The sequence below is a fragment of the Crocuta crocuta genome, unplaced genomic scaffold (assembly GCF_008692635.1).
Source record: "Crocuta crocuta isolate KB4526 unplaced genomic scaffold, BGI_CrCroc_1.0 scaffold342, whole genome shotgun sequence".
In the NCBI taxonomy this organism is placed as follows: domain Eukaryota; kingdom Metazoa; phylum Chordata; class Mammalia; order Carnivora; family Hyaenidae; genus Crocuta; species Crocuta crocuta.
In genome coordinates, this window is record NW_027532158.1 from 218,528 (window position 1) to 244,844 (window position 26,317).

General features: G+C 34.8%; 1 protein-coding gene across 3 annotated transcripts in view; it reads left to right on the forward strand.

Annotated features, from left to right (window-relative positions):
• Window positions 1–26,317, forward strand: part of LRRC7 (leucine rich repeat containing 7) — a 561,823-nt gene that overhangs the window by 165,593 nt on the left and 369,913 nt on the right. For all 3 annotated transcript variants that reach the window (XM_077776423.1, XM_077776421.1, XM_077776422.1), the window contains exon 5: window positions 8,331–8,406. In XM_077776423.1, coding sequence (XP_077632549.1) covers window position 8,406 — 1 coding nt within the window. In that variant the 5' untranslated portion in view covers window positions 8,331–8,405. The remainder of the gene's footprint in view (window positions 1–8,330; window positions 8,407–26,317) is intronic.

A 26,317-nucleotide genomic window follows, 5' to 3' on the forward strand; every position in this document is an offset into this window, starting at 1 on the left:
GTTTGTATCTTTAAATTAAATGATCAGGAAAAGCGTCTCTAAAATGGTGACATTACTCATATGTGGAATTTAAGAAACAAAATAGATGAACATAGGGGAAGGGAAGGAAAAATAAAAGAAGGATAAAAAAAGAGAGGAAGGCAAACCATAAGAGTCTCTTAAATACAGAGAACTGAGGGTTGCTGGAGGGGAGGTGGGTGGGGGAATGGGCTAAATGGATGATGGGCATTAAGGAGGGCACTTGTTGGGATGAGCACTGGGTGTTATATGTAAGTGATGAATCACTGAATTCTACTCCTGAAATCATTTTTATACTATATGTTAATGAACTTGTATTATAAAATTTTAAAAATTAACAAAAAGGAATAAATAAGAAAAGGGTTCTGTAGTGACAGGGGGCCCATCCATGTCCTCTTGATACTTAACATTCTACTGTGTGCCCATGATCCAAGTGCAAGAACTGTTGAATCCTCTTGAGAACATTCTTTCAGCAAGTGTTCAGGGCAGCCTACAACTATAAAGAGGTAAATGACTCAGGTGTAAATTCAGTCATTGACAGATGGGAGTGGGAGAATAAATAGCTCACCTTCCTTACTGCTCCCCATACCCACTTGATGTACGTTCCATACAGATACAGCTTAAGTTGTCCAGAGTGGCATTGGCTTCATTAAACACCATTTACTGGCTTTCTTCCCTTCCCTATTTCATTTCTTTACTCTTAAACTGGTGTTTCATAGGTTTGATTCCTAAATAAAGCATGTATTATCAAATTTATGTCTTTTGCAGAATCTATGGCAGGGGGAAACCAACCTGAGAGAAATATCATCTCTAGCCACTTAGGATAATATCTGGAACAGAATATGTACTCAGTAAATGCTAGTTCTCCGTTTCCTCACCCTTGTTCCCACAAGTCAAGCATGCATGATGAAATGTTTTAGAAAGTCATCTCTAGACTTTATAGATTTGGAGGTTGCTAAAGTTAGTGTTGGAGACCAGTGAGGAAGCAACAACCACTTTAGAACTGACAAAAAAGCAATAAAAACCCAGTCAGGCCAGTGTGAGATGCCAGGAAAATTTAGTTAACAATGGCCTGTTTATATTCTTTGGTATTCTTCACTGCACATTGTATACTCTGCTGGACTATGTAGTTCAATGGAATATTATAAGATAGTAGTGGTGCCATAAAGATACCACTGGGTAAGAAAAATTACATATACTTTAGGCCAATAAAAGTAGGCTGAGAGACCAAAGCATTCTATAAGATTGGTCAGAGCTTATAAGAGCTTCTTCTTTTATCTGTCATACTAGGCCTGTCAGGTGGCAGTAGCAGAGGAAATGTGGAAGGTCCTCTGATCTCCGTCAGCACTCAAACCTGCTATAATACACAGTTGACCCTCGAACAGTATGGGGATTAAGGACGCCAATTACCCCCCCCCCATGCAGTCAAAAATCTGCATATAACTTTTGAGTCTTCGAAAGCTAGCTACTGTAGCCTTCTGTTGAATGGAACCCTTATCAATAACATAAATAGGGGCAGCTGGGTGCCTCAGTCAGTTAAGCATCTGACCTCTGCTTACGTCCTGATCTCATGGCTCAGAAGTTTGGACCCTGCATTGGGCCTGTGCTGACAGCTCAGAGCCTGAAGCCTGCTTCAGATTCTGTGTCTCTCTCTCTCTGCCCCTCCCCCACTCACACTCTGTGTCTCTCTCTCTCTCTCTCAAAAATAAATAAACATTAAAAAATTAAAAAAATAAATAGTTGATGAACACATATTTGTATATTACAAATATATTACATGTGTTATATACTATATTCCCCCAATAAAGAAGCTAGAGAAAAGGAAATATTATTACAAAATCATAAGACAAAATACATTTACAGTATTGTACTATTAAAAGGCCTCAGATAAGCAGACCCACACAGTTCAAATGCATGTTGTTCAAAGATCAACTGTGCATATAATGCATAAAATTAAAGTAAAACCAGTGTGCTTACTATGTAAGTACATTTTCAAGTCAGGTATTCCTTGTCTTCTAACTCATTTTCCACTTCTAAGCTAGCCTTAAACAGATAACCTGAAGATTCTATTGGCTCTTGAAATTTTTAAAAATTAATTTCCTACCAGGGCATACAACATCTGATCTGTCACCTCCTTATGTCTCAATCTATTCTCGGTTTACTCTCCTTCATGCTTTTTAGGGTCAGTCATAATGGCCATTATTTAGTTCCTCAAAGTATGCCACATGCATTAGTGTCTTTTTGAATGTTGATCTTTCTTCCTTAAATTTAATTATCAACTGTTTACATAAATGGGTCTCTTTCATTCTTTAGGTGTCTGCTTAATTGTTATCTTCTCAGTGAGGCCTTCCTTGACCACCTTATCTGAGATGTATCAGTTAGCTATTACTACAGTAATACTGCATAACAAACAACAAAATCTCAGTGGCATGCAATAATGAATATTTTTTTAGCCCAAGTATTTGGCGGTTGTTCAGGGATCTGTCAAGGCAGCCTGGGCTTTACTCAGTGTCTCTGCTGATTTGTTCATGTCTGGAAGTCAGATGGAAGTCAGCTGATCTATGATGACTCTGCTATACAACTCTGCTCCATATATTTCTCATTTTCCTCCCAGGACCACTGGGCTAATCTGAGCATGTTCATGTCATAGTTCTTATACATGACAGAGGTGTAATAGTATGAACAGAAACACATAAGGCCGTTTAAGGCCTAGAATCAGAACTGGTCCACCATTATTTGCACCTGTTAAATTGACTAGAGCAAGTCACAGAGAGAAACCCAATATCAGTGGTGTATTCCTCCCATGGGAATAAGAGGGGTGGGAAGGACACACATCTAAATACGTATGATCCAGTATACTGCAGAAGGTCTCCTTTTGTTTGTTTGTTTGTTTGTTTGTTTGTTTGTTTTTTAATTCCAGTTCAAAGTGCTCAGTTTATTGCCTGCCAAGCAATATTGGCTTTTTGTATTCAATTGTCTAGTGTTTGTCTTACCCATGAAATTTTATATTATATGAGAAAGGAAGAACAGACTGTATTGTGGTAACAAATTAAACCCCAAATATCAGCAGTTCTATGCTTGTCTATTCTTCCTCCTCCTCCCTGTAGAGTTTAAGGGATGTGGAGAGGGGAGTAAATATAAAAGGATACACAAAATACTTATAGTGATTCACAAGGCTCTGTCGTATTTGATCTTTTTATTGGCCTTCAGGGAAATACATACAGGAAAGAAACTTAAAGAATCTTGGTTTTGTACATTGAAATTCAATTAAAATCTGATAAAATATATAAAATGTTCAGGGCATCTAAGGCACTGATTACTGAGCCAGAGCCTTCAGCAAACTTTCAGATTGTGCTGAGTGCCCCCACCCCAACCCCAGCTCCCATAGCAAAATGTGTGCACTTCTGTCATATCCTGTCTCAGTTTATACTTAAATATGCTTTGGATCTCTGTCCCTCAATTATCAGCTCTTCTAGGGTTTATTCATAATTTATCTGAAAGCCCACACAGGCTAGATATCTAGAAGGCCTTAGTCTCATACTGGAAATTCTGTTTTGCCCTCCAGTTTCTGAAAAGCCTTTGTATCTGAACTTGCAGGCTCCGTCTTTAAAGTCAAATGACTTACAGCGCCACTACTAAGACATCTTTTGCTCCCCTCAGGTCTCACAAACCCAGTTTTAAGTGTTTGCTCTCAGTGCTTTCTGGAAAACCATCCACGTCGAATTCTTATAGGTTGATACTTGCAAAATGTGACAATAAATTCTAATGAACTTTCTGAAGATACTGATGACTTTCAAAATATCTTCACTTGCAAAGGAGGGCTGTGGTGAAATTCCTCCTAAGATAATGAGCAGACTATGGCTATCTAAAATTTCTTTCAACTTTGTAATTCATCCTAAGTATGTTCTCTACCATAAGTCTTGCCTGGGTTGATATTATCAAGTTTCTGTGATAAGCAGAGTCTGCACTTCATTAGCTCTGAGAACATTACTGGGATTAAATAGTTAATGACTATTAGTAATCACATCACAGAAACACTAAGAGAACATTAACCATGAGACAGGGTTAAACTTCTTAGCCAATTCAGTATCCATTTCACAGCATTTTTGACATTTCAAACCGTCTGAATTTTTCATTTATCCAGTAGTAGTTTTAAACCTGTCTAAAATTTTAGTGTTATCAAGAATACTCACTGTGCCCTCTGGATACAAAAGGTTATTTTAATGAACATTTAAACACTTGTATTAGGCAGTCTCAGTTAAATATAATTGAAATGTGAAGCTGGGAGTTGTGCTTAGCATCCAAATCTGGCCTGTTTACTGGGTAGTCATAGCTCAACGGCTGTACCAACACTTGTTAAATATTACAGCGTCTCCAGAGTGATAGACACTGATTAGAAGCATAACTGAGCATGGACTTGCCCCTCTGGAGGCCATGTTTTAAGCAGTAACCTATACCTTAAGGGCTTTTCACATGCACTTTGTACATTTGAGTACCAAGTTGAAGATGCAGGTCAAACTGGGATCAGTGCAGCTCAGACTATCAGAAGATATGAACAGTTTGGGGAAGAAAAGGGCTGTAATAAGGAGCACTAGCTAGTGATAATTAGCATCCATTTAATGCACAGCATGGATTTTTTTGGGTCACCATTTACATACACTTTAGGAACTGAGTGAGTAGGTTATATTGCAAGACTGTTGACTGAAAAACTGGAAACCAAAAATACCACAAAATGAGTGTACCCCCAAAGCAAGGAACCTTTCAAAAGAATTGCACACAATGCTTCCATATGTAAGATCTTGCTCTAAGTCTTTTAAAATGGACTTTAACCTGGGGCTCAAGCACTTACCCAAACATAGAATACACCGACAGGGACAGTGATAGTGCCGGGGTAAAAAAAAAATAACCCTGGAAAATTCTGTTCCTTTTAAGCATCTTAAGTTATTTAGTAAAAGGTTACCATCAAAGCTGGTATGCTACTCTCTATTATAACCAAGTTCCTTCAACATCAGCCTTAAAAATGTGGTTTTACCTGTAACTAAGTATTTTAGGTCATTTACAAAAGACAAATAAAATACTGTTTTAAAACAGTGTGTGTCCCCCTAACATTGTTTCCATTTCCTGCTGAGTGTGCATGTCCCACTAGCCATGGCAAGGTCCTGGAGAGCCTAAAATTAAGTCCTCCATTAAGAGAAACCTCAGGCTGCACGTAGCCCCAGTTCCAGGAAAAGCTTCAGATTGTTCAAGGCTAAAGCCATCCTCGGACCGCCCTCAGATCAGCTAATAAAAAAAAAACACTCCTATGGTCTGAGTCAAGGCTGGGAACTGCAAACAGTTATTTTATACAAACTAGCCAATTTCTCACCGCTTGCATGAACCCCACGTGGGCCCTTTGATCTCACCTCATAATTGGTCATTTTCAAAGGATTCTCAAAAGTCATGATTGGGTCCCGCCAAAAGTAATGAACACCTCACAGATACTGAATGGTCAAAGCTGTTACTATGGGTGCTGTACAATTGTAATTGGTGCTTAGATGATGATGCTATACATACTATAACACCCCCATCCCTTACCCCTTAAAAACCCTGTTCACTATTGTTCTTCGCTTCACCTTCTGCCACTACACCGGGAGGCGGATGAGCCCCTGCTCAAGCTTGTAATAAAGACCCTTATGTACTTGCATCGGTGTTGGCTCCTTGGGGGTATCAGGGGACTCGAGAATCAGGCACAACAGTCCAATTCCAGTGATTTGCAAATAACAAAAGCAAATCTACTCATTCTTAAAATAATGTAACTATGTATTACACTATAGTAATATAATGATATTATTATTATTATTATAGTATAATACAGCATACTATACTATAGTATACTATAGTATAATAATATAACTATAATAATAATTCTGACATATTTTTTATTATATTGAATGGTGAATCTTCCTGAAGTAGAGGGGCAATTTTTATTTTCAAAAAAGTAGCAAGAAGTAAACAGAAAACAAGAACATAATAATTTAAAGTATATATCACTTTTTTAAGCACTAGAATAGTATATTGTAAGCTTGTAATTTTACTTGTTACAATAAAACAAAATGATAACTAACACTGATCTAAGTAGTGTGCTTAGCTATTAAAAACTTACTTTATATTATTTTTTTAAGAACTATTTGAGACACTTAAGGTTAATTATTACCTCTGCTCTACAGGTAAAGATGTTACAACAGATGATTCCAGTTTTCTAATCTAGACTCTAGGCTCTGTTAAATGGTATTAAAGCAGACTGCATCTTTGTAGTTTTACAAAATTCAGTATGCTATGTTGCAGGCTGAAAGCATTTCATTATGTAACCTGCGATGGTGGAATGTAAATCATTAATTTTAGTACAAAAGTTAAAAGGCAAAAGTGTTAATAATACAAAATTATTAATTTCTATTTCATTTTAATAATGCATCTAAAATCAGAAAGTTACTTCAACTTAAACGCAGGGTTTGCTAAACTTTATTTTAAAATTGTGCATTTTATACAAGTAAATAATTACATCAATTAAATAAGTGTAATCTCCAGCATTTTAATTGCTGTTTATATATTTCACTACAGTTTTTATCTTCCAAAATATCTTTTAGAGTCTTAATTTCAAAAAGAGATTTTTTTTAGTACCTGGATGTTACCATGTACAAATGACTTTATTAAGCAGATCTGGAATATTTCCCTGGTCCTTTAATTCCCCTTTTTAAATTTTTTATTAGAAAATTGCACTAAATAATATCAATAAAACTTTCTTTTATGACTCCTAAAACACATCAGGCACCGTCTGACTCTGTGTCAACTAGATCCTTCTCTGTTCCATTGATAAATGGAAGTTCCGTATGATGAGGCTTTTGGGGGTGACAGTGAGGTTTGTGTGGTCCGGAGCTGATGGCCAAGAAAGAATTCTTAAAGATGTCATTGGTGCAAAAAAATGATTTTATCGAAGCATGGGGACAGGACTCATGGGTAGGAAGAGCTGCCCTGGAACCAAAAGGAGAGACTAGTTATATACTATGGAGTTGGGGGAGGTAAATCCAGGGGAAGTTTTCAGTGAGATTTTCATATGCTAAAGAAGACTTCCTGGATATTGGAGGCCTAGCTATTGTCAAACTAGGGTTGTTTTTCCCAAAGCAATAGCATTAAGACAGTAGGGAGTTTCAGGAGAATCATTTTACTCTACCAGCCTCAAGTATTTGTCAAAGGGTTGCAGGTTAGAAGGAAATTTTGTTCCATCTGTCATTTCCTTCTGCCTTTGTTTCCCACATCACTTTGGAGGGATGATGGAGACTTAGGTCCTGCAGGACTCTGATCTCTGTCAGTTACCTTTTGTTTTTCCCCTTTCCTTTGTTCTTGGGCAGCCAGGAATATCATACATATCCCACCTGAAGGTGCTGGGTGGGGAGTCTGAGGCCTGTCAGCTTGCCTTACGTTCCCTCATCACCATATAGTCCTGACTTAAACATTTAATAATTATATCAAAATCCTTGGGTTTTATACGTATGAAGGCTTTACATTAAGTAGTCAAACAAATAATTTCAAGGTGTCATTTTCTTCCTTATGTCCCATGTCAACCATAGCTTGTAACGTATTGAGCGCGATCTACAATACTAGATACATGTGCATTAATCTCATTAAAGTCACTTTAAAAATAAATTTGACTATTACAAATGCATATGTGTGTTCTAGGCTGGGTTGTTTTAATTGTCATATGTCGAACACATTAAGCTGTGAGTATTCATACACATAATAAGTGGCAGTGTCAAAGCACTTTGTTTTAATTATCACTGGGAATTAATCAGGGTTTAAGGTGTAATAGTAAAAACATAAAACTTCATTCAAAATAATTAGAGGGAAGGCAACTCTGACTTGTAAGAATCTAAATTATGAAATAATTTAAAAGAAATTCTGTTTTCATAATTTTTAAAAGTGAGGTAAAAATAACATTTCACATTTATTATGTAATTATTAGGAATCAAACAGACAGAGAAGAAAATCACTATACAAAGAATCTTCCTTGCAGATACCAAATTGTTTTCACAAGGAATATCAGACAATAGTATCATCCTTTGTTCCACACTGAATTTATATATTCAAAGCTCAAATATTTAAAGTGATAGTGTTTGTGGAATTATTCTGATTAGGATGTGTAACCTGACAATTAGAAAAACATCTGATTAAGCTCTTCACATTCCATTCTTGCTTATTATGTTCATTTAGATGCATTTGTCAATTTATAAGTACAGTTAATTAAAATTTTTTAAATTTTCTTTTTTTTTTTTTTAAAGGAGCCCGCTACATGAAAAAAATGCAAGTCAAAGTGGTCACAACCTAGAAGTCTGCAGAGACAGGAATAACTAGCAAGTAGATACTGTTATTTTACTATGCTTAAGTATATAGAATTCAGTAGTGTTCTGGGAATTTTACTCTATTATTACAAATAGTCTTGTAATTTTAAATTCATATTTAGTAGTATTTGTGTCAACTATATTACATCACAAAAATAATTAGGAAGAAAAATGGTAACTATGGATTTCAGGAAACAGATTTTTGGTCAATAATAATCAAATGATTTTGGTCAGAAAGATGAGTTTAAATACTGTATCTTTTCCTAGGTTTTAATTTTAGAGACCTAATTCAACAATATATTCCTTTCTGAAAAGAGTGAGAATCTTCCTGTATCTTGCAACATATTCAACTACTATATAAATGTATTAATTCTTCTCATAAACCATTAATAGGAATTATAATATAATCATGCTTTTAAGAAATAGAATGAAATTACATTCACTTTTGAAGGTTACATTTTAAAATTTCAAGGTGATATCAAATGAAATCCAGACATAAAGCAGGAATTTTCCATTTATCAGTACTCACTGACATTTTCAAGAAATGAAATAGGAGGTTCGATGATAAAAGCATGTAATGTTTGGATGAATGGATTTTAAAAAAGAGTTAAGAATGTGGAAAGGGTAAATAAGATTATTTGAATAGCAAGAAGAATCTTTGAAAATCTCATTGTTCCATATTGAAGTGTTTGTAGCTGATTCTTTCTCCTCAAATGCATCTTGAAGATTGTAATAGAATCAGAAAATGTTAAAGATAAAAGTATTTTAGAAAGTATTTACATCAAGTTTTTTTATTGGTATGGATTAAGAAAATAAGTCTGCACTTGGAAACTGAATTCACATGTTAAAATTACATATATACACACACATAAATACATTTATGCACGTATATACATCATATACATGTATTTAGGATAATAATATAGTTCTTAATTTAACAGATACTTTACAATGGATGGTGATTAAAATATGTCTGCAAAGAAAAATCTGTAAGAAATTATGGCAGTTTCCACCATCAAAATTTTTAGAAATTATACATTTTTTTACTTAAAATTATATAGTAGTATAAATTTCTATAATTATAGACATCATTTAAATATTGCATTTCAATTCCTTAACAGTACAGATTTCTAAAAAAATTATATAAGCCAAAAGAAGTTTCTTCCCTTTCAGTCTTTTTGTAAGGCTTATAAATGATAAATCATGGATGATAAACACCTAACATACAAATTATGTCAAATGTTTATACAATTGAAACCACACATTTTGATACTAAGAATGCTAAACAGTAATTCAAGAAACACCTCAAACATAAAAAGCATGAGTGAAAACCTAATGATCCTGGTTTATAAACTTAGACTTTTTATCTTAGGATGTCATACAGTGATACAAGCTAACATTGTAAGGTGTAAGAATTTTGAAATTCAAAATTCAGACTTTTAAATAGTTCAGTTGGGCTGTCTTTGTATTAAAGGAGAGAAACTTCTGAAAATATGTTTAGAAATACCTTGGTAATAGCATCAATTTCATCTCAGAAGGAAATGAAGAAGATTATAATTTAAAAGGTATTGAAGAACTTAAAAGAAGAATTATTTTTAAAAAGAAAAACATCTGGAAGATGAGAGAGTGATGGGGGAGCCCAGGAAACTGACACTAAAGTGATGGCATTAGAGAGAGAGAGGAAGACTTTGATTTGAAACAATACCCTCTTCACTGGATTCTATAGAAACTTTGTTTGGATGCATAGTGGCCCCATTATTGAAATCTGGAGCATTAAGAGAAGAGCAGTTTACTTTCAGTATAGGATGAAAATGGTAACTTTAGTTCAGAATGTGAAGTTCATGTGCCTGGAACATAGAAAAATGGGGACATCACAGAGTTGATGGAAATGCAGAACTGGAGGTGGGAGTAGAAGACTTTTCTGAATAGACTCAGTGGTTGAAGCCACCAGGATTTCATCAGGCAGAATACATGTACACAGTGGAAGGGGAATATTATCATAGGTATCAACCTAGGATCAATGTTCAATCATCAAAATTCTGTTTAGAGAAAAAGGAGTCAGCCACAAAAACTGAGGAATAGTCATCAGTAAGAGGAAAACTGGCTTCCAGTGTTTTGTTCTGTTTTTTAAAGAAACAAAAGAAGCAGAAACATTCATAAAGTTTAGCTCTGTGAAATGCTGCTGAGAAGCCTTGGAGGACGATGACAGAGCTAGAAAATACTTTTAGATATTTCAGTCAGTGATTGGGAACCCCATGGAGATATTCTAGCTTTAGTGGCCAGATGAATTTGTGAATCCTTTTCAATGTAGGACCTTTATTCTTTACCTTATCTCCATCATATATCAATCCCAATAATAGAATTATGTTTTCCAGATTTATCTTGCATAGTTTCATCGTTTTTTAAATTTTTAAAATTTTTAAATTTATTTCTGAGAGAGAGAGAGACAGCATGAGCAGGAGAGGGTCAGAGAGAGAGGGAGACACAGAATCTGAAACAGGCTCCAGGCTCTGAGCCAGCTGTCAGCACAGAGCCTGATGCGGGGCTTGAACTCACGAACCTTGAGATCATGACCTGAGCCGAAGTAGGAGGTTTAACTGACTGAGCCACCCAGGTGCCCTCATAGTTTCATATTTTTAACTCAGATTTGCTTGTTCTCAGAATATCATTATAATTTCCTGAAACTTCTTCTGATTTGAATAGCTAATTCAATTTAATGTATTTTGGCTAAAAGAAATCTTTATTCTAGGTATTCTTATCAAGCATATATGGCCCATTATTATTTCCTGTAGTAATCTCATAAATGATTTCACATAGTAGACTGACAAATACTCCATTTGCCTCTGTTGGGAAAAGCCCAGTCCTTCTCCTGTGTTCCTTCTTTGCTCTCACATGACTGCCATCCTCACAACAATTCTGACATGTCTGTCTTTCATTTCTTCCTACATGTCTGTGTTTCCATTTGGAAACATTTTTAATCCTGCCCGAAGAATTCTATTTAGCATTTCTTTTAGTGCCAATGTGCTAGAAATAAATTTTCTCTTTTTTTACTTCTCTGAAACTTTTTCTTTCTTTGTTGTTTCTAAACATTTTTTTAGTGGTTATAGATTTTTTTTCAATAGTTCAAAGATACCATTCCATTGTACTGTAGCTCCCTTCTTTCTGTTGGGAAGAAATCCGTCAGTCTTATTGGTGCTTCTTTGATGGTGATTTGTTTTATTGTTTAAAAGAGTTATAAGAAAAACTTTAAATTGCTTTTAAATTATGGCAAAATACACATAACATAAAATTTACCATCTCAGCCATTTTTAAGTAGACACTTTAGTGTTATTCAGTACACACATTGGGTTTTTTTTTTTTTTTTTTAACATTTATTTATTTTTGAGAGACAGACAGAGCAAGCATAAGCCGGGAGGGGCAGAAAGAGAGGGAGACACAGAATCTGAAGCAGGCTCCAGGCTCTGAGCTGTCAGCACAGAGCCCGATACGGGGCTCGAAATCACGGACCTTGAGATCATGATCTGAGCCAAAGTTGGACGCTTAACTGACTGAGCCACCCAGGTGCCCCCAAATTATTTACAACCATCATCACGAGCCATCTCCATAACTCTTTTCATATTGCAAAACTGAAACTTTTTACCTATTAAGCAATAACTCCCCATACTTTTTCCCCTTTCCTAGCCCCTGGAAGCCACCATTTCTACTTTATCTGAATTTGACTACTCTAAAAACCTCATCTAAGTGGGATCCTAGGTATTTGTACTTTTGTGATTGGTTTATTTCATTAAGCATGTGTCAGAATCCTCTTCCTTTTAAGGTCAAATAATATTCCATTCTATGTATATACCACATATTGGTTATCCATTCATCTGTTGGTGAATACTTGGGTTGCTTCCACTTTTTGACTATTGTGATTATTGCTGCTGTGAACATAGGTGTAGAAATATCTCTTCCAACCCAAGCCTTCAATTCTTTTGGGTGTATACCCAGAAGTGAAATTGCTGGATTATATGATAATTCTGTTTTTAGTTTTCTGAGGAATTGCCGTATTGTTTTCCATAGTGGCTGCACCATTTTGCATTCCCACCTGGTATAAAAAGCAAGCCAATTTTTCCACATCTTAGCCAACACCCATTTGTGTGTGTGTGTGCCTGTGTGGGTGTTTAATGGTAGCCATCTTAATGGATATGAAATGGTATCTTATTGTAGTTTCGATTTCCATTTATCTTGTAATGAGTGCTTGAGTATCTTTTCATGTACTTATTTGCCTATTGTATACCTTCTTTGGATAAATGTCCATTCAAATCCTTTGCCTAATTTTTAATTGAGCTGGTTTTGGTTATTATTACAACTTTTTTAAGATTCTCAACTGAAATCTTGGTGTATTTACTATGATTCTTACCCCTCATGAATTTGTTGATAAGTCAGGACATTCTGCTCTGTGTTTCAGAGGTTTTTATCTAAAACTCTAGTTTTCTGTGTCATGAAGCATTAAAATACACCAATGACTCTCTTCTCAAAGGAGAGTATACATTTAAGCTTCCTCAATTCTCCAATGTTTATGTTAGGCTCTCCAGACCACCCAAAGCCGTTATTTGTCTTTCCCCAGTTGTGGCCCTCTGATCAAACTAAACCCAGATTATCAGACTCTATTTTCTATCATTGAATTGGCAAATGCTTCCAGAGAAAGGAGCTGATCTGGGCATCAAAAGCTCCTTTCTGTTTGGTTCTCCCCACGCTGAAAACTTACACAACACATAGCTTTTTTGCTTCCTCAGCTCTTTGAATCATTAAAACATATGTTTACATTTACCTGGCTTTTCTAGTTTCTGTCTCTAGAAGCATTGATGCTGCTAAAAAAACACTTTATGTGTGCATTGTTTTTGTGTATCATGGAAACTACATGTCAAGTAGCATAGATTAATGTCTTCTCTTCATTTCTTCCTCTTTTTTCTGTTAGAATTCTTTCTAAAGTAGACTTTTTTTTTAAGAGCAATTTTAGGTTTAAGTGGAAAGTACTGAGAGTTCCCATGTATCACCTGACTCCATAGATGCATAGCCTCCCATAGTATGAACATGCCTCACCAGAGTGGTATGTTTGTTAAAATCAGTGTTGACATATCATTATCATCCAAAGTTCATAGTTTACATTAGGCTTCACTCTTGGTGTACATTCTATGGATTTGGACAAATGTATGATGACATTCATCATTATAGTATCACAGAGAATAGTTTCACTCCCCTGAAAGTCCTCTGTCTTACATGCCTCCTAATCCCTGACAACTGCTGACCTTTTTACTATCTCTGTTGTTTTGCCTTTTCTAGAATGTCATATAGTTGAAATCCAACAGTAAATAACCTTTTCAGATTGACTTCTTTCACATAATAGTATGCATTTAAGTTTCCTCAGTATCGATTATTTTTTCTAGTACTGAATAGCATTTCATTATACAGATGTACTATAGTTTATTTATCCATTCACAATGTTTTTTTTTTTTTACAATTGTATTGGATTCTATGATATTTGGCTACATTTTATTAAACAATCCCCTACTCAGGGAAGATTTACTCTATTTCCAAATTTTTGCCTCTTAATATAATGGTATATGAGCTAACTTGAATATATCCTCATTTGTTTATTTGTGTTTCCAAGGAGGAGCATACCCAGATATAAGCTTGCTAGGACATAAATACACTTTACATATGTAAATTTGTATATATAATTTTCAAATTACATTATTTTATTTTCATATAGGATAAGGTTTTTAAATACTTTCATTGTGGTAAAATACACATAACATAAAATTTACCATGTTTAAGTATAGAATTCACTTGGCAGTAATTACATTAGTATTGTTGTACATCAATGTAACTGGTATTGTCAGTTTCTTATATAGATTTCCAGAGATCTCTCTCCAATGTATAAGCCTATGTATACACACATACATATTTTTTCTTTTTTTTTCCCTTAGTTTACAGCATATTTGGGAACTGTCCGATACCTTTTTTCCCCACTAAGGAAAAAATATTGGATATACTTTCATGTCTGTTTGTAAAGAACTTCTTATTTTATTTTCATTTTTCACAAACTCCTTAATAGCATATTGTGTGGATTTATATCACTCCCAGTCTTTTGCTATCACAAAACTACTACTCTGAATGATCATATGCGTAGCTTATTTTGCATCTGTACAAACATATCATGGTAAGAGTGGAATTGCTATATACAAGGTCCTGCCTTTTTGTAATTTTGGTAGAATTTATAAAATTTACCTGCATAGGGCTTGTTCCAATTTTTACCATTATCCATAATGTGACACACATGACTTTCTATATTTAATAGGTGAATATTGTACTCAAAAGCTACAATGATTTAGAGTGTCACAGGTATGTAAATATCCTTTCCCCACATTGCTACCTAGAAATGTTATAATCACTTTTTTCTTATTTTTCTCATTTTATTGCATATAAAGTAATAATCAGAATTACTTCAGATTGCACTTTTCTGACTACCAGAGAGATTAACCATTGTTTCATATGTACATTAGTCACATGCTCTTCTGCAATGTGTATATTGAGATATTTTGCCTACCTTTGTATTGTGTTAACTTTTTCTTATCACTTTGTAACTGATATTTTTATATTATATATACCAGCCCATTTTTCTGTCATATATATTGCATATATTTCCCTCACCTAAAGTGTGATTTTGCTTATGTTGGTTTTTGTCATATTTTTTTCCCTAGTGTCTGGGGCAAATACATTTTTCTTATCTGATGGAATTCATTCATTTTTGCCATAATACTTCTATAAATAATTTATATTGGTATTTACTTCTTTAGAAGCAGTTGGATATTTCAAAAAGATTATGACAGGACGTCTGCCTTCCTAAATTATTTCATTATTTTAATCTTAATTCACTTTTGATTATGAGAGAGTTTTTACAATTATGGAACATTTTATATTTAATGTGGAATACAAAGATGATTTCATATTAAAATTTTTTTTAATTTTATATAGAGAGGGCAAGTGCAATGTGGGGAGGGACAGAGGGAGAGAGACAGAAAGAGAGAGAAAGAGAGAGAGAGAGAGAGAATAAATCTTAAGCAGGCTCTACACTCAGTGCAGAGCCTAATGCATAGCTCAATCCCATGGCATGGGATCATGACCTGAGTTAAAATCAGGAGTTGGACACACAACAGACTGAGCCACTCTGGTGCCCCTAAAGATGATTTCATACTTTTATAGCAGCACCAACCTGAAAATGTTATTTTATAGATAAAAGATGTCAATAAATGAGAGATAGTAAACCTCATTTGAGGTTTACTGGGTTAACAGAAAAAAAGCAGCACAAAATGCCAAGATGGGAAGAAGAATATTGGTGTTTTTTTCAGTTTTTCTGATACTAAAAAGTTTCATAAAGTCCTTGGGTTATCTCTTACCTATCTCCATGTTTTATTTGCTAGTTTCTACAAATTTTTAGGAAGATCACTGGGAAATTAAAGCTTTTCCTCTTATCACTATTCATCTTCTGTGATATTTAGAGTCTCCTATTCTTTTCAAGTTACAGTCTTTGAGATGTAAAAGGGTAACAGAGATATCTAAACCATTAAGACTGCAGCGTCTAGTGGTTGAAGTGCATATTCTGGAGTTGAATTATCGAATTTAAAACCCAGCACTTCCATTTAACGCTGTATAAAATAGAGCACATTCCTTAATTTTGCATTGCTTCTGTTTCTTCATATGTAAAATGAACATAATAATTGCACTTAACCTCATAAGATTGTCTAGGTGTTGTGAATGAAGCAGCAAATGAAAATGACAAAACTCATTCCTTATAAATGAGGAATTTTGAGCTATTCATATAAAATATAAATTTGCGGGGCGCCTGGGTGGCTTAGTCGGTTGAGCGTCTGACTTTCGCTTAGGTCATGATCTCGCGGTTCTGGGTTCGAGCCCCGCGTCGGGCTCTGTGCTGACTGCCAGCTCAGAGCCTGGAGCCTATTTCAGAGTCTGTATCTCCCTCTCTCTCTGACCCTCCCCTGCTCATGCTGTCTCTCTCTCTCTCTTCCCTAGAAATAAATAAAAATATTTAAAAAATTAAAACAAAAAAAATAAAATAAAATATAAATTTGAGAACAGTATGAGAAATAGATTGGCATAAGAAGCAACAGGACACATGGCACATAGTAAGCACATAATATATAAATAAAGAAAAAAGAAACAGACTTAAATATAGAGAACAAACTGATGGTTGCCAGAGGGGAGGTAGGTGAGATGATGGGTAAAATAAGTGAAGGAGATTGAGTACACTTCTTACGGGGAGCACTGAGTAACGAATAGAACTATTGTGTCATTACATTGAACAAAACTAGTATACCATTGCATGTTAATTATACTTGAATTAAAAATCCCCAAAAATCATTAAAATCAAAAATAAAATAACTGTTTAAGATTCAATAAATATAAATCAAACAAATCTATTTCAAAAGAAAGCATATTTAAAGCAGAATTGTATTCAAACCTTAACCGATTCTAAACTATTTTGAAAAAAGAGTTTTCATTTATAGTTTGTAAAGAAGAATATAACATTAGAAAATTACACCCAAAAAAAGACAAATTTGTGTTATTTTTAAATAGGATTTATTTATTCAACCAATATTTATTGACCATTTACTGCATGCTTAGTGCTGGGGTTATAGCAGTAAATAAAACAGGAAATCCACATCCTCGTGGGTGTGTGTGTCTTGCACAAAGGAGTGATAGTTTAGGCCTTTGAATTTGAAAGACAAATCCTGAGAACTGTGCGAAATATGGATTGGAATCAGGAGAAACAGGAGATGTAGAAATCACTCAAGAGGTTGTGTCTCTTCTGAGGTGAGAAGCCAGAGGTCTGTACTTATAAATAGCAGAGAGACTTACAAACATTATACAATTATATTACTTAATTTTTGTAAATAAAATCATTCCAATATACTATAGGGATTTGCTATTTTTAAACAAATCCTCTTCAACTGTTTTCACCAATAATTACGTATTCCTTTATTTGGTTTATATATTTTGTTTCCTTTAAAATGTAGTAAGCCTATACTACTTTAAAAAAAAATATCTAACCTATACCACCTCCAAGTGAATATCTTACGAAAGTGTATCAGTCATGTTTGCTAGACAATCAGAGAGAAATTTAAAACAATTTAATATGGTTTATTGAGAATAACCTAAAATTGATAACCAACTCTTACAGATTACAGGTGACATCTATAGGGACAGATATTTGAATTGTAAAGGATGAAATTGATGCCATCATTCTTCAAATCCTATAATGTCTGTATATAACTTAGGTGTCAAAGGTTTTGAATATTATGAGAGGAAAGAAGTCACTAAATGCTGGGGTGAGCCACAAAATAGTGATTGTAGGAGAGGGAAGCTAGAGGGAAGCAGTGAGGTTGACACAAATCGTACTTGACTGTCAAGGCCACGATAAGCAGAGAGAGAATATGGCCAGCTGCATACCCCAGGCTCCTGGCCAGACGTATGCTCCCCTGGGGATCTCGGCATGACCCAGCAACCTGGCTTCTGCGTCGTGAGGTGTTCTGATGCCAGTCGAATGAGTTCCCAGGGCTGCCATATCTCTCTGACTCTATTCCTAAATTTCCTCTGCTGAACAAAGAGCCCACTTCCTAACTGCTGTCTGACTGAGTACTTTTTAGCTGGAATTTAATAATTGAGTTCAGTTGTTTAAAGCATAGTTGGAGCAATAAACCTGGAGAGGAAAGGAAGGGCAAGAGAGAGAACATGACGTTTACCGAGTAACTTTTATGTAGTCCAAGTACATTTATACACAAACTTTCTCACTTAGCCCTAATGATATCTCTATAAGAGAGAGGAGGGACTGAGCTGCAGAGAAGTTAGTTAAGTTACTTTTCACAGCAACCACGGTTAACTAAAGGGATAATCAGCATCACAGTCTGTTTGTATATGACTCAAAGGACCACTCTCTTTCGACTGTATTGCCAGGAAGAAAGTTTGCATGAGGGAAATTGGATGAAGAAAACATAATAAAATTTTATGACCATTATAAAACTGTAGAGTCATAGGTTTATGAAATAGAAATGAAATAACTCCTTCTTAAAGCAACAACAATGGGACAATGACAGTAGTAGTAAGCATTGATACACTGAAGTGGTACCTCTGGTCATAGTGTAAAGGGTAAACTGGTGAGGATCATGATGGGATGGAGGAAGAATGTCTATCAGGAGCAGCATGCAATATACAGGGACCAATACCTAGTGGGTTTTTGAAATATAGGACAGAGGTTTGATGTTTGGATTCAGGAGGTTTTACTATGGAGATGGGGACTAAAGCCAAGGATGTACATGAGATTTCCCAAGAAAAAGTACAAACCAAAGTAAGAAGAGAACTGAAAGCAAAACTTGGGTTAAAACCAAAACCAAAAATGAAAAACGCTTAAAGAGGTAGGAAGAGAACCAGTGTAAAGCAGATTCATGTAAGCAAGAGAGTAAAGAATACTAAGGGGAAAACAATGATCAACAGAGTTAGATAAAAACTACAAAGTCTACAGGTTCATAGAATCTGGTGGTTAAGATATTGTCGGGGACCTGCAGAGAACTTTATAACACTGTAGAGTAAGGAATCAAATCTGTCAGAGATTGGACTCCTTGGAAACAGGCTCCAAGAATAAAGATAAGGATTACTGGAGAGTGCTGCTGAGTAGAGAGACATATTAAACTACAGTGAGGTTGTAACAGGCTTCAACAGAGCCTATTAGTAGCAGCTGAGAAAACCCTTCAGAATTATGCCAAAGTGAGAAAAGGTGGCTGGGTTTTTGAACCAGCATACACCAGTTATACCAGAGGAGTATAACCTGGGCAAGATAATTCACTTCAGTATAAGGTAGTGCCAGAGAGGAATGCACCTGTGAGCCATTAACAGGCAGCCTTCCAGCAGCTGGGAGAATGAATGGTTCCACCCACAACCGGATCCGGATTGGGCAGCTCTCACAACATCCTGGAAGAAAATGGGGAAATGAACAGGAAGCGCTAAGCTTCTATTTTGTTTTTTTTTATGTTTATTATTTATTTTTGAGAGAGAGACACACACAGCCGAGAGAGACAGAGAGACAGAGACAGAGAGAGGGTGCATATAAGCAGGGAAGGGGCAGACAGAGAGAAAGGGAGACACAGAATCCAAAGCAGGCTTCAGACTCAGAGCCGTCAGCACAGAGCCCGACAAAGGGCTCAAACCCAGGATCCGTGAGATCATGACCTGAGCCGAAGTTGGACACTCCACTGACTGAGCCACCCAGGTGCCCCTAAATTTCTATTTTAAATACTTTGCTCTAAAAGATTTTTATTATTGCAGCCACTAATTTTTCTTTTTCTTTCCCACCACCATCTTCTTGCCAGCTAACTCTTTGATTGCCAGGTTTTCTTCTTAGATGCTTCATTTACTCACACAGCCTTCAATTAAATGGCTCTCTTTTCTTTCACCGTTCTTCATTGTTACCCTTGGCCTATCCTGAACCACAGGGGCAGGAATAAGTTTAAGGGATCCTTATAACACCTCCATCAATGTGTGTTATGTGAAAAATAACCGTTTTTTACAGAATTGCTTTTTCTAGACCAACTGCCATTGCAAAGGAGGTTTTCCATGGTAGCTCTAAGTTAAGGAATTTAGAAATTACAAACCAAGACTTGATGTATCACCGTAAGACCCTGTGCTGAAAAGTCTAGTTTTACATATTTCATGTGGGGCTTTACATTTCCTTAGAAGACACTAAATAAACTCCACAATTATAAATATGAACTCTTACTATAATTTCATGCTTATGAATAGAGAAAAGGTTAAATAAAAGCTGTTAATCATTTTAATGATTATTTATTTATGGCACCTCTGAATGTAAAGATAGTATAAAAATAGTTCCCAGGAGGGATTTAAGTCAACATGCATTATATCATTATGTCAACCACTTTTTAATCATCCTGCAGCCTTATATTCCAGTAGGCACTTAATGCATTATCAACTGCCTCTGGCAGTCACCTGGGATATGTATTTACTAGCAGTTTTATTACTTTTTTCAGAATATATAGGACCATATTTTTATTTATCTTTTTAATTTATCAATAGAATAATTTAATATTTATGATATATTGGCTGGGTTTTCGTTGGTGGGGGAAACTGTGAAGTGTTTATATATTGAATTCCCCTTTAATCAAAAAACACCCCTCTCCTCTCCCCCCCACAAAACCGAATCATGTACAGTTTTATGGAGTTCGAACTAGAGACTGTTTAGAAATTTGTTCTAATCTGTTTAGCAGATTTGTTCTTGCTTTGAAAATAACATATAAACACCAAAAAAAAAAAAAAATCCACCCCATCTGTCAAATTGCCTGGAGAATGCATTTAACAAGGGATGAAGCTACACATTAAAGGCAATAAAATATGCAGCAAGGGAAAGAAGGGTAAAGCCATCCTGCAGTTCACTAGCTTTACCTACTGTGTGGAGTTCTCCTTGTGAACAAGACAAATTGGTTATTTCTTGCTACATCAAGTATCTGCCATTGTGGAGAATAAGAGAATTGGAAAGAGTACACTGGATTTTAAATTCCAGCTCCTTCCATCATCAATAGCCAAAGAATTGTGAAAATTGTTTATATTTCCTTCATTTTAAGGAAACAGATCTACTTTTTCCTATTAGGCACAAAAAAAAAAAACCCACAACTTTTATTTGCAATCAAGGAATTTAACACATGAAAGAAGTAATATTTGACATACAGTTTTGCTGCTATGCCCAGAGGAAAAGAACACATTGCTAAAAGGTATGCTTTATAAGCTAGATAATGCCAGTTGTCTATGTTTGCTCTTGTTTTATCAAAACATGGAAGCATCACAAGAAAATAAGATACATTTGGAGGATGGTAACATAAAATAAAATGCACCTGATGTAACTCTCTGGCTAAAAAGAAAAGACAAAGTATTTAGACACCCTTTACAATGTGGATATTCACTTGGATTGTAATTTTGAAAAGTGTTCACCTTCTTGCCGAATAACACATTGGAAAACTGCATCTGGAACAAAATATTCAATGTTAAATTATTGTAAGTGGTCTCCATCTGTGAATGTTATCAAATCTAAGGATTCTCTACTGGTACATTTTGAAGACAAGATAATAACATGAAAGTTCTGAGCAATTTATAAGCAATAGGTCTATGAAATAGGAGTGACATTATAAAAAGACCTTGCTTATTAGTAATATGAAGTTATTGCTTGATATTTCCAGGTGAAATGTGAAAATGTCCTCTAAACCATCCCTAAGTTTTCTCACTTTACAGAAAAATGAACATTTTTATTGCTAACTAGTTAATTTCATTTAAAAAATTATTAGACAAAGAATTGTACTTGATTCTTTTATACAAACTATGGAACTATTCTTCAAACAATTTAATGCTTAAAAAGGCAATAAAATAGAAAAACAGTCTTCCAATTAAAAATGAATTATAACTTACCAAAAAATTCCAATTTAGTAGTATCAATACTTAGCTAATTTTTAAAATAATGATTTTCTTTAAAAAGATCTGTATCATAACCAGGAAAAAAGAGGAGGTTTTTTTTTTTTTTTTAAATAAAGGAAACATTTATGTTTTTATAAAGGAAACAGATTTTTGGAGGTTGTAGTTTTAAAAAATCAGGCAGTGTGGCACAATCTAATGAAAAATAGGAAACACATATGTAGCTAATTGTTCAAAAGACGACACATACAATTATGACTAAAATAGGCAATCAGTGAGAAATTCCAAAAATTCTAGTCAATTAAAAAAGGTACACTTAAAGGCTTAAAAACAAAGAATATAAATATCTTACCCAAATTCAGGAACTGTGAACAGCAGTTATTTTAAAGCTTTGTATGTTAACATTTTGTTGTGAGGGACTGAAATAAAAATTATTTCACACTGAGAAACAAGGACAATAATCTAGAGAAAAATGAGATTTAAGTAAATATAATGATGAAGAAGATACAGCCATCTCTAAAGAATATACAGAGAATTTCTGCAATGTTCAATTGGACTTAATATATATTTGCAATATTTTGACTCCAGATTTTGCCATGAATGAAGAATTGGCTCTATCTCCTTTTCATAAACAAAAATACTTTATTTGGCCTTTAACTAAAATTAGATGCAAATGAAGACTGGGGTGTAAGCAACATGTTGCTTTGAACGTACATGTTTGCCAAATTACTTCTATAGCGTAAGCCACTTTAACACCTTAGAAATAAAGCATCTTTATGGATAATAGGACTCCATACTTTCCTGAGAAAGTGGGAACCAGTCAGTGGCTTTGGTATTGATCCAGAAGTTCTGTACCAGCTGGATGTGAAAGGAATATCTAACTCCTAAGGGAGATACCAGTGTAGAAAGTGATCTAGATAGGTTTGGATAGAATATACAAGTAAAGAAAAATTATCAGGAACATGTATTTTCTTACCTATTTAAGACATGATAAAGTTAGAGAATTATAGTAATGGTGTACTCTATTTATAGAAAAGGACACTAATAAAATAAATGGTGATTTGTTCAGATCATGTGGCTACTCAATGGCAGAACTGGGACTAGAATTCAGGTCTCTTGACTCTCAATCCAAAGCTTTTTAGTGGAATTCTCGAAAGACTCCTGATGATGCTTGATGTTCCCTGTTAGACATGCAATTAAGCTTATAATTAGTCCTTGTTCCTCTTCTCTGTGAACATGCCTTTCCTCAGATTCCATAAGATGGCACATTATTCACCCAGGGACAGAGAAGAGGAGTGTGAAAATAAAGCCAGTGAAGTAATTTGATTTAAGTTGTACAGAAAACAAAGATAATAACATGATCTGATTATTTATTTTCTGTTCATGTTTCCATATTTGCAGTAACGAAGTACCTGATTCATCTATGTTAGGTACAAGTGACTCTCAATTTATTTTTAATTTTATGTCTGAATAATGGCAGAAAAATTGTTGCATATCGGTACCTCTCACATCAAGTTTTGCATCTTCAATTTTGGTGTTATGTGTCATAACCAACATTTCTCTTCTTTAAGCTATCAAACCATTCTTTGCTAAGACGAGAAACCTCTTCCACCGATTTCTCAACACTGCATATGTTTTGTTTCGTTTTTTAATGCAGAGAAATACTGTCTTTGCTAAAATTGTCATTTTCTTCAAAAGCATTAGCTTTACCCCATTTGTGACCACCTAAGACTTTTAGAAAGTCTTAGCCAGTCATCTTTTTAAATGTCTGAGATACTGAATTTGTTAATCATTTCCTCATTTTTATACTTAGGTAATCCCTCTGGACAAGACTGCCAGATCGTTGGTGTTGTATGCTTTTTGTCACATTAAGAAGCATATAATGTTATTTTGTCCCACAATCGATACTAAATTTGACCACTTAATTGAGGTGGTGTCAAATCCTTCTATTACACATTTTTGCCTTTGCAATTGGTAATTACTGTGTGGGATCTGAAAGCTTATGAATAGCCTAACTCCAACAACTTTTTTCCCAATAGTTGTAGCATCAACTGATGATCCTTAACTGAACTCCTACTTAGGATTGCAAAATAGTCATGTTCTATCATGTTTCTACATTGTATTTAGCATTCTTTTAAGATGTTCCCTTTTTGATCTCTCTCTTTCTTCACGAGGGACTCATGAATTATTTTTAATTTAATGAATTTTTTAAGTTCAATAAAAGCAATAGAAATTTAATTATAAGTCTAACTCACTTTCGTTGGTAAAATGCTCAGAATTTGGTGCTTGGAAAATATATACATTTGTTAACAGTGGCATTGCTATCTTCTTTTTAAAATAAAATTTTGGGTGCTTTTCTGCAAGTCTCACCATGACATATGTTGAAATTAATTATTTCACAATTTTCTATTTTGAAAAAATGACATTTGGAATTTGTGAGATTAAACACTGCAGAAAAAGTGTTATTTAGCTTGCTTTTTTAATCCCCATAAGATTTGATTACTTTTTCTGACTGATTACTTTTTCTCATTCTCTGAGAATAGACAATTACTAATTTATTCAGTAACTCTATGATGTGTAGTATTTGAACATTTGCTAAGTCACTTTGCTGTATCTTCACTTCTTAGAAAATAAGAAACTTTATTTATAGTTGCTGTTTCTCTATTTTTAATTTTTACACAAATAAAAATTACTTAATGTTTTCTTCATATTTTAACAAAATCCAATAGTATTTCAATGACAATGAGACATTTTCAAAAATACCTCATTAATTTGTATGTAAGTTAAGTAATCATCTTTCAGAGGCACAAAACATCTTCTAAAACAGAATTGCTATTTAGAAGGTTGCAGAAAATTTGGTTTAATTTTCATACAGAAGTTTATTCTCATGATAAGAGAAAGTAGATAGAACACAAATATAGATTTTGTAGTTAAACAGATTTCATGTGCTTGAATTTCCATGCATTCACTGCTTTGGGACTTGATCTCCTTTTTTGAAGTATAAAGGGAATAAAGCTGCCAGCTCGCTCTTAGAAGACTCATTGTAGGCACTCACGTAACTAATGGAGCCATCATGATTATTAATATCATCATCATTATCTTTACATTGCCTTTGATATTATCAGCCCCTGACTTGATTGGAGACAATAAGATGTAAACAAAGGTTCTGAAAGTGTGAGTCTTTGTTATATAAATAAGTTAAAGATGACCTCTGTGTATTGGCTCCTACATTTATTTCTTGACAGCAGGCTAGGACTATTGGCTCAAAGCCTTCCAGAGCCAAACTCAAATTCTTATACATCCAATTGCTTTAAAAAGAGTGCAAATAAGTATATTTTTAGCCATTTCAAGTCTGCCTGCTTTGCATGCCCCACAAAAGTGCACCCATTATGCTACCTATAGATAAACCAAACCTTATGGCTACAAAGACCTCAAATGGCTGCTAACCTTCACATCTCTCCAACTCAGAGGCTCCCTATTTTACTGCCAAGCAACATACTCTAGACATAAAAGCCCCCTCTCCAATTCCCTTCTCCATTGGCTATGCCTTGCCCCATTCCTCTTTTGAGTGGTGATCTCACCCCACTGTCTCTGGAAGAGCTCCTTTCCAGAGACAATTCCCAGAACTTTTGAAAACCTGTCCATGTGCTACCCAGTAAAGCTTTTGAAATACTGCTTCCTTCTCTTATGCCTTTCCCTTGATCAGCCCTAAAATATTTAAGATTACCACAGTCTATACTGGAGTTTTGGATCAAAGACTAAGAAGCTGAGTCTTTTAATAAATATTGGGTCCAGAATTTATTCTTGCTTTTTTTTTAGGACAGGAGGGAAGGAAAAGAAGAGCTTTGGCTGTGTTTATTTTACACCCTCACCTGAGGGAATTTGATTGTAAGCTCACATTGCACTTGTCCAACAGGGAATATGACTGTGTTTGGCAGAAACTCCCTCATTTTATTCCAGAGGGAAAAATATCTTGTCTGGGCTTACTGAGAACCTTTTTGGGTGCCAGATGAGGGCTGAATTACTTGAGGAGAGCCATCTTTGTCTCACTGAGACCACAGAAAATGGGAAACGTATTGAGATCTAATAAGGAATTTTGCACTAATTATTTTACTCAGTCCAATGTAGAAGGGGATATCTCTATTGGGAAAGTTAACTGTGATGATAAAGCCAGTAATTGGTCACACTGTGAATTTGAACCTTGATCTTAAAATCTCATTGCCCATGTTCTTGACCTCTCTCTCATCCTTTTGCTTTCTGCTTTCCCGGCTCTTGAGCTAATACTAATCTACAGTTGAGTATCTTATGGGACCTCTGATAGTGATATAAACCTATTAAAAAATTTTCTGCCATTTTTTACTTGTATTTTTGTCAGTTCACCAAGTGTCTTCTAAAAT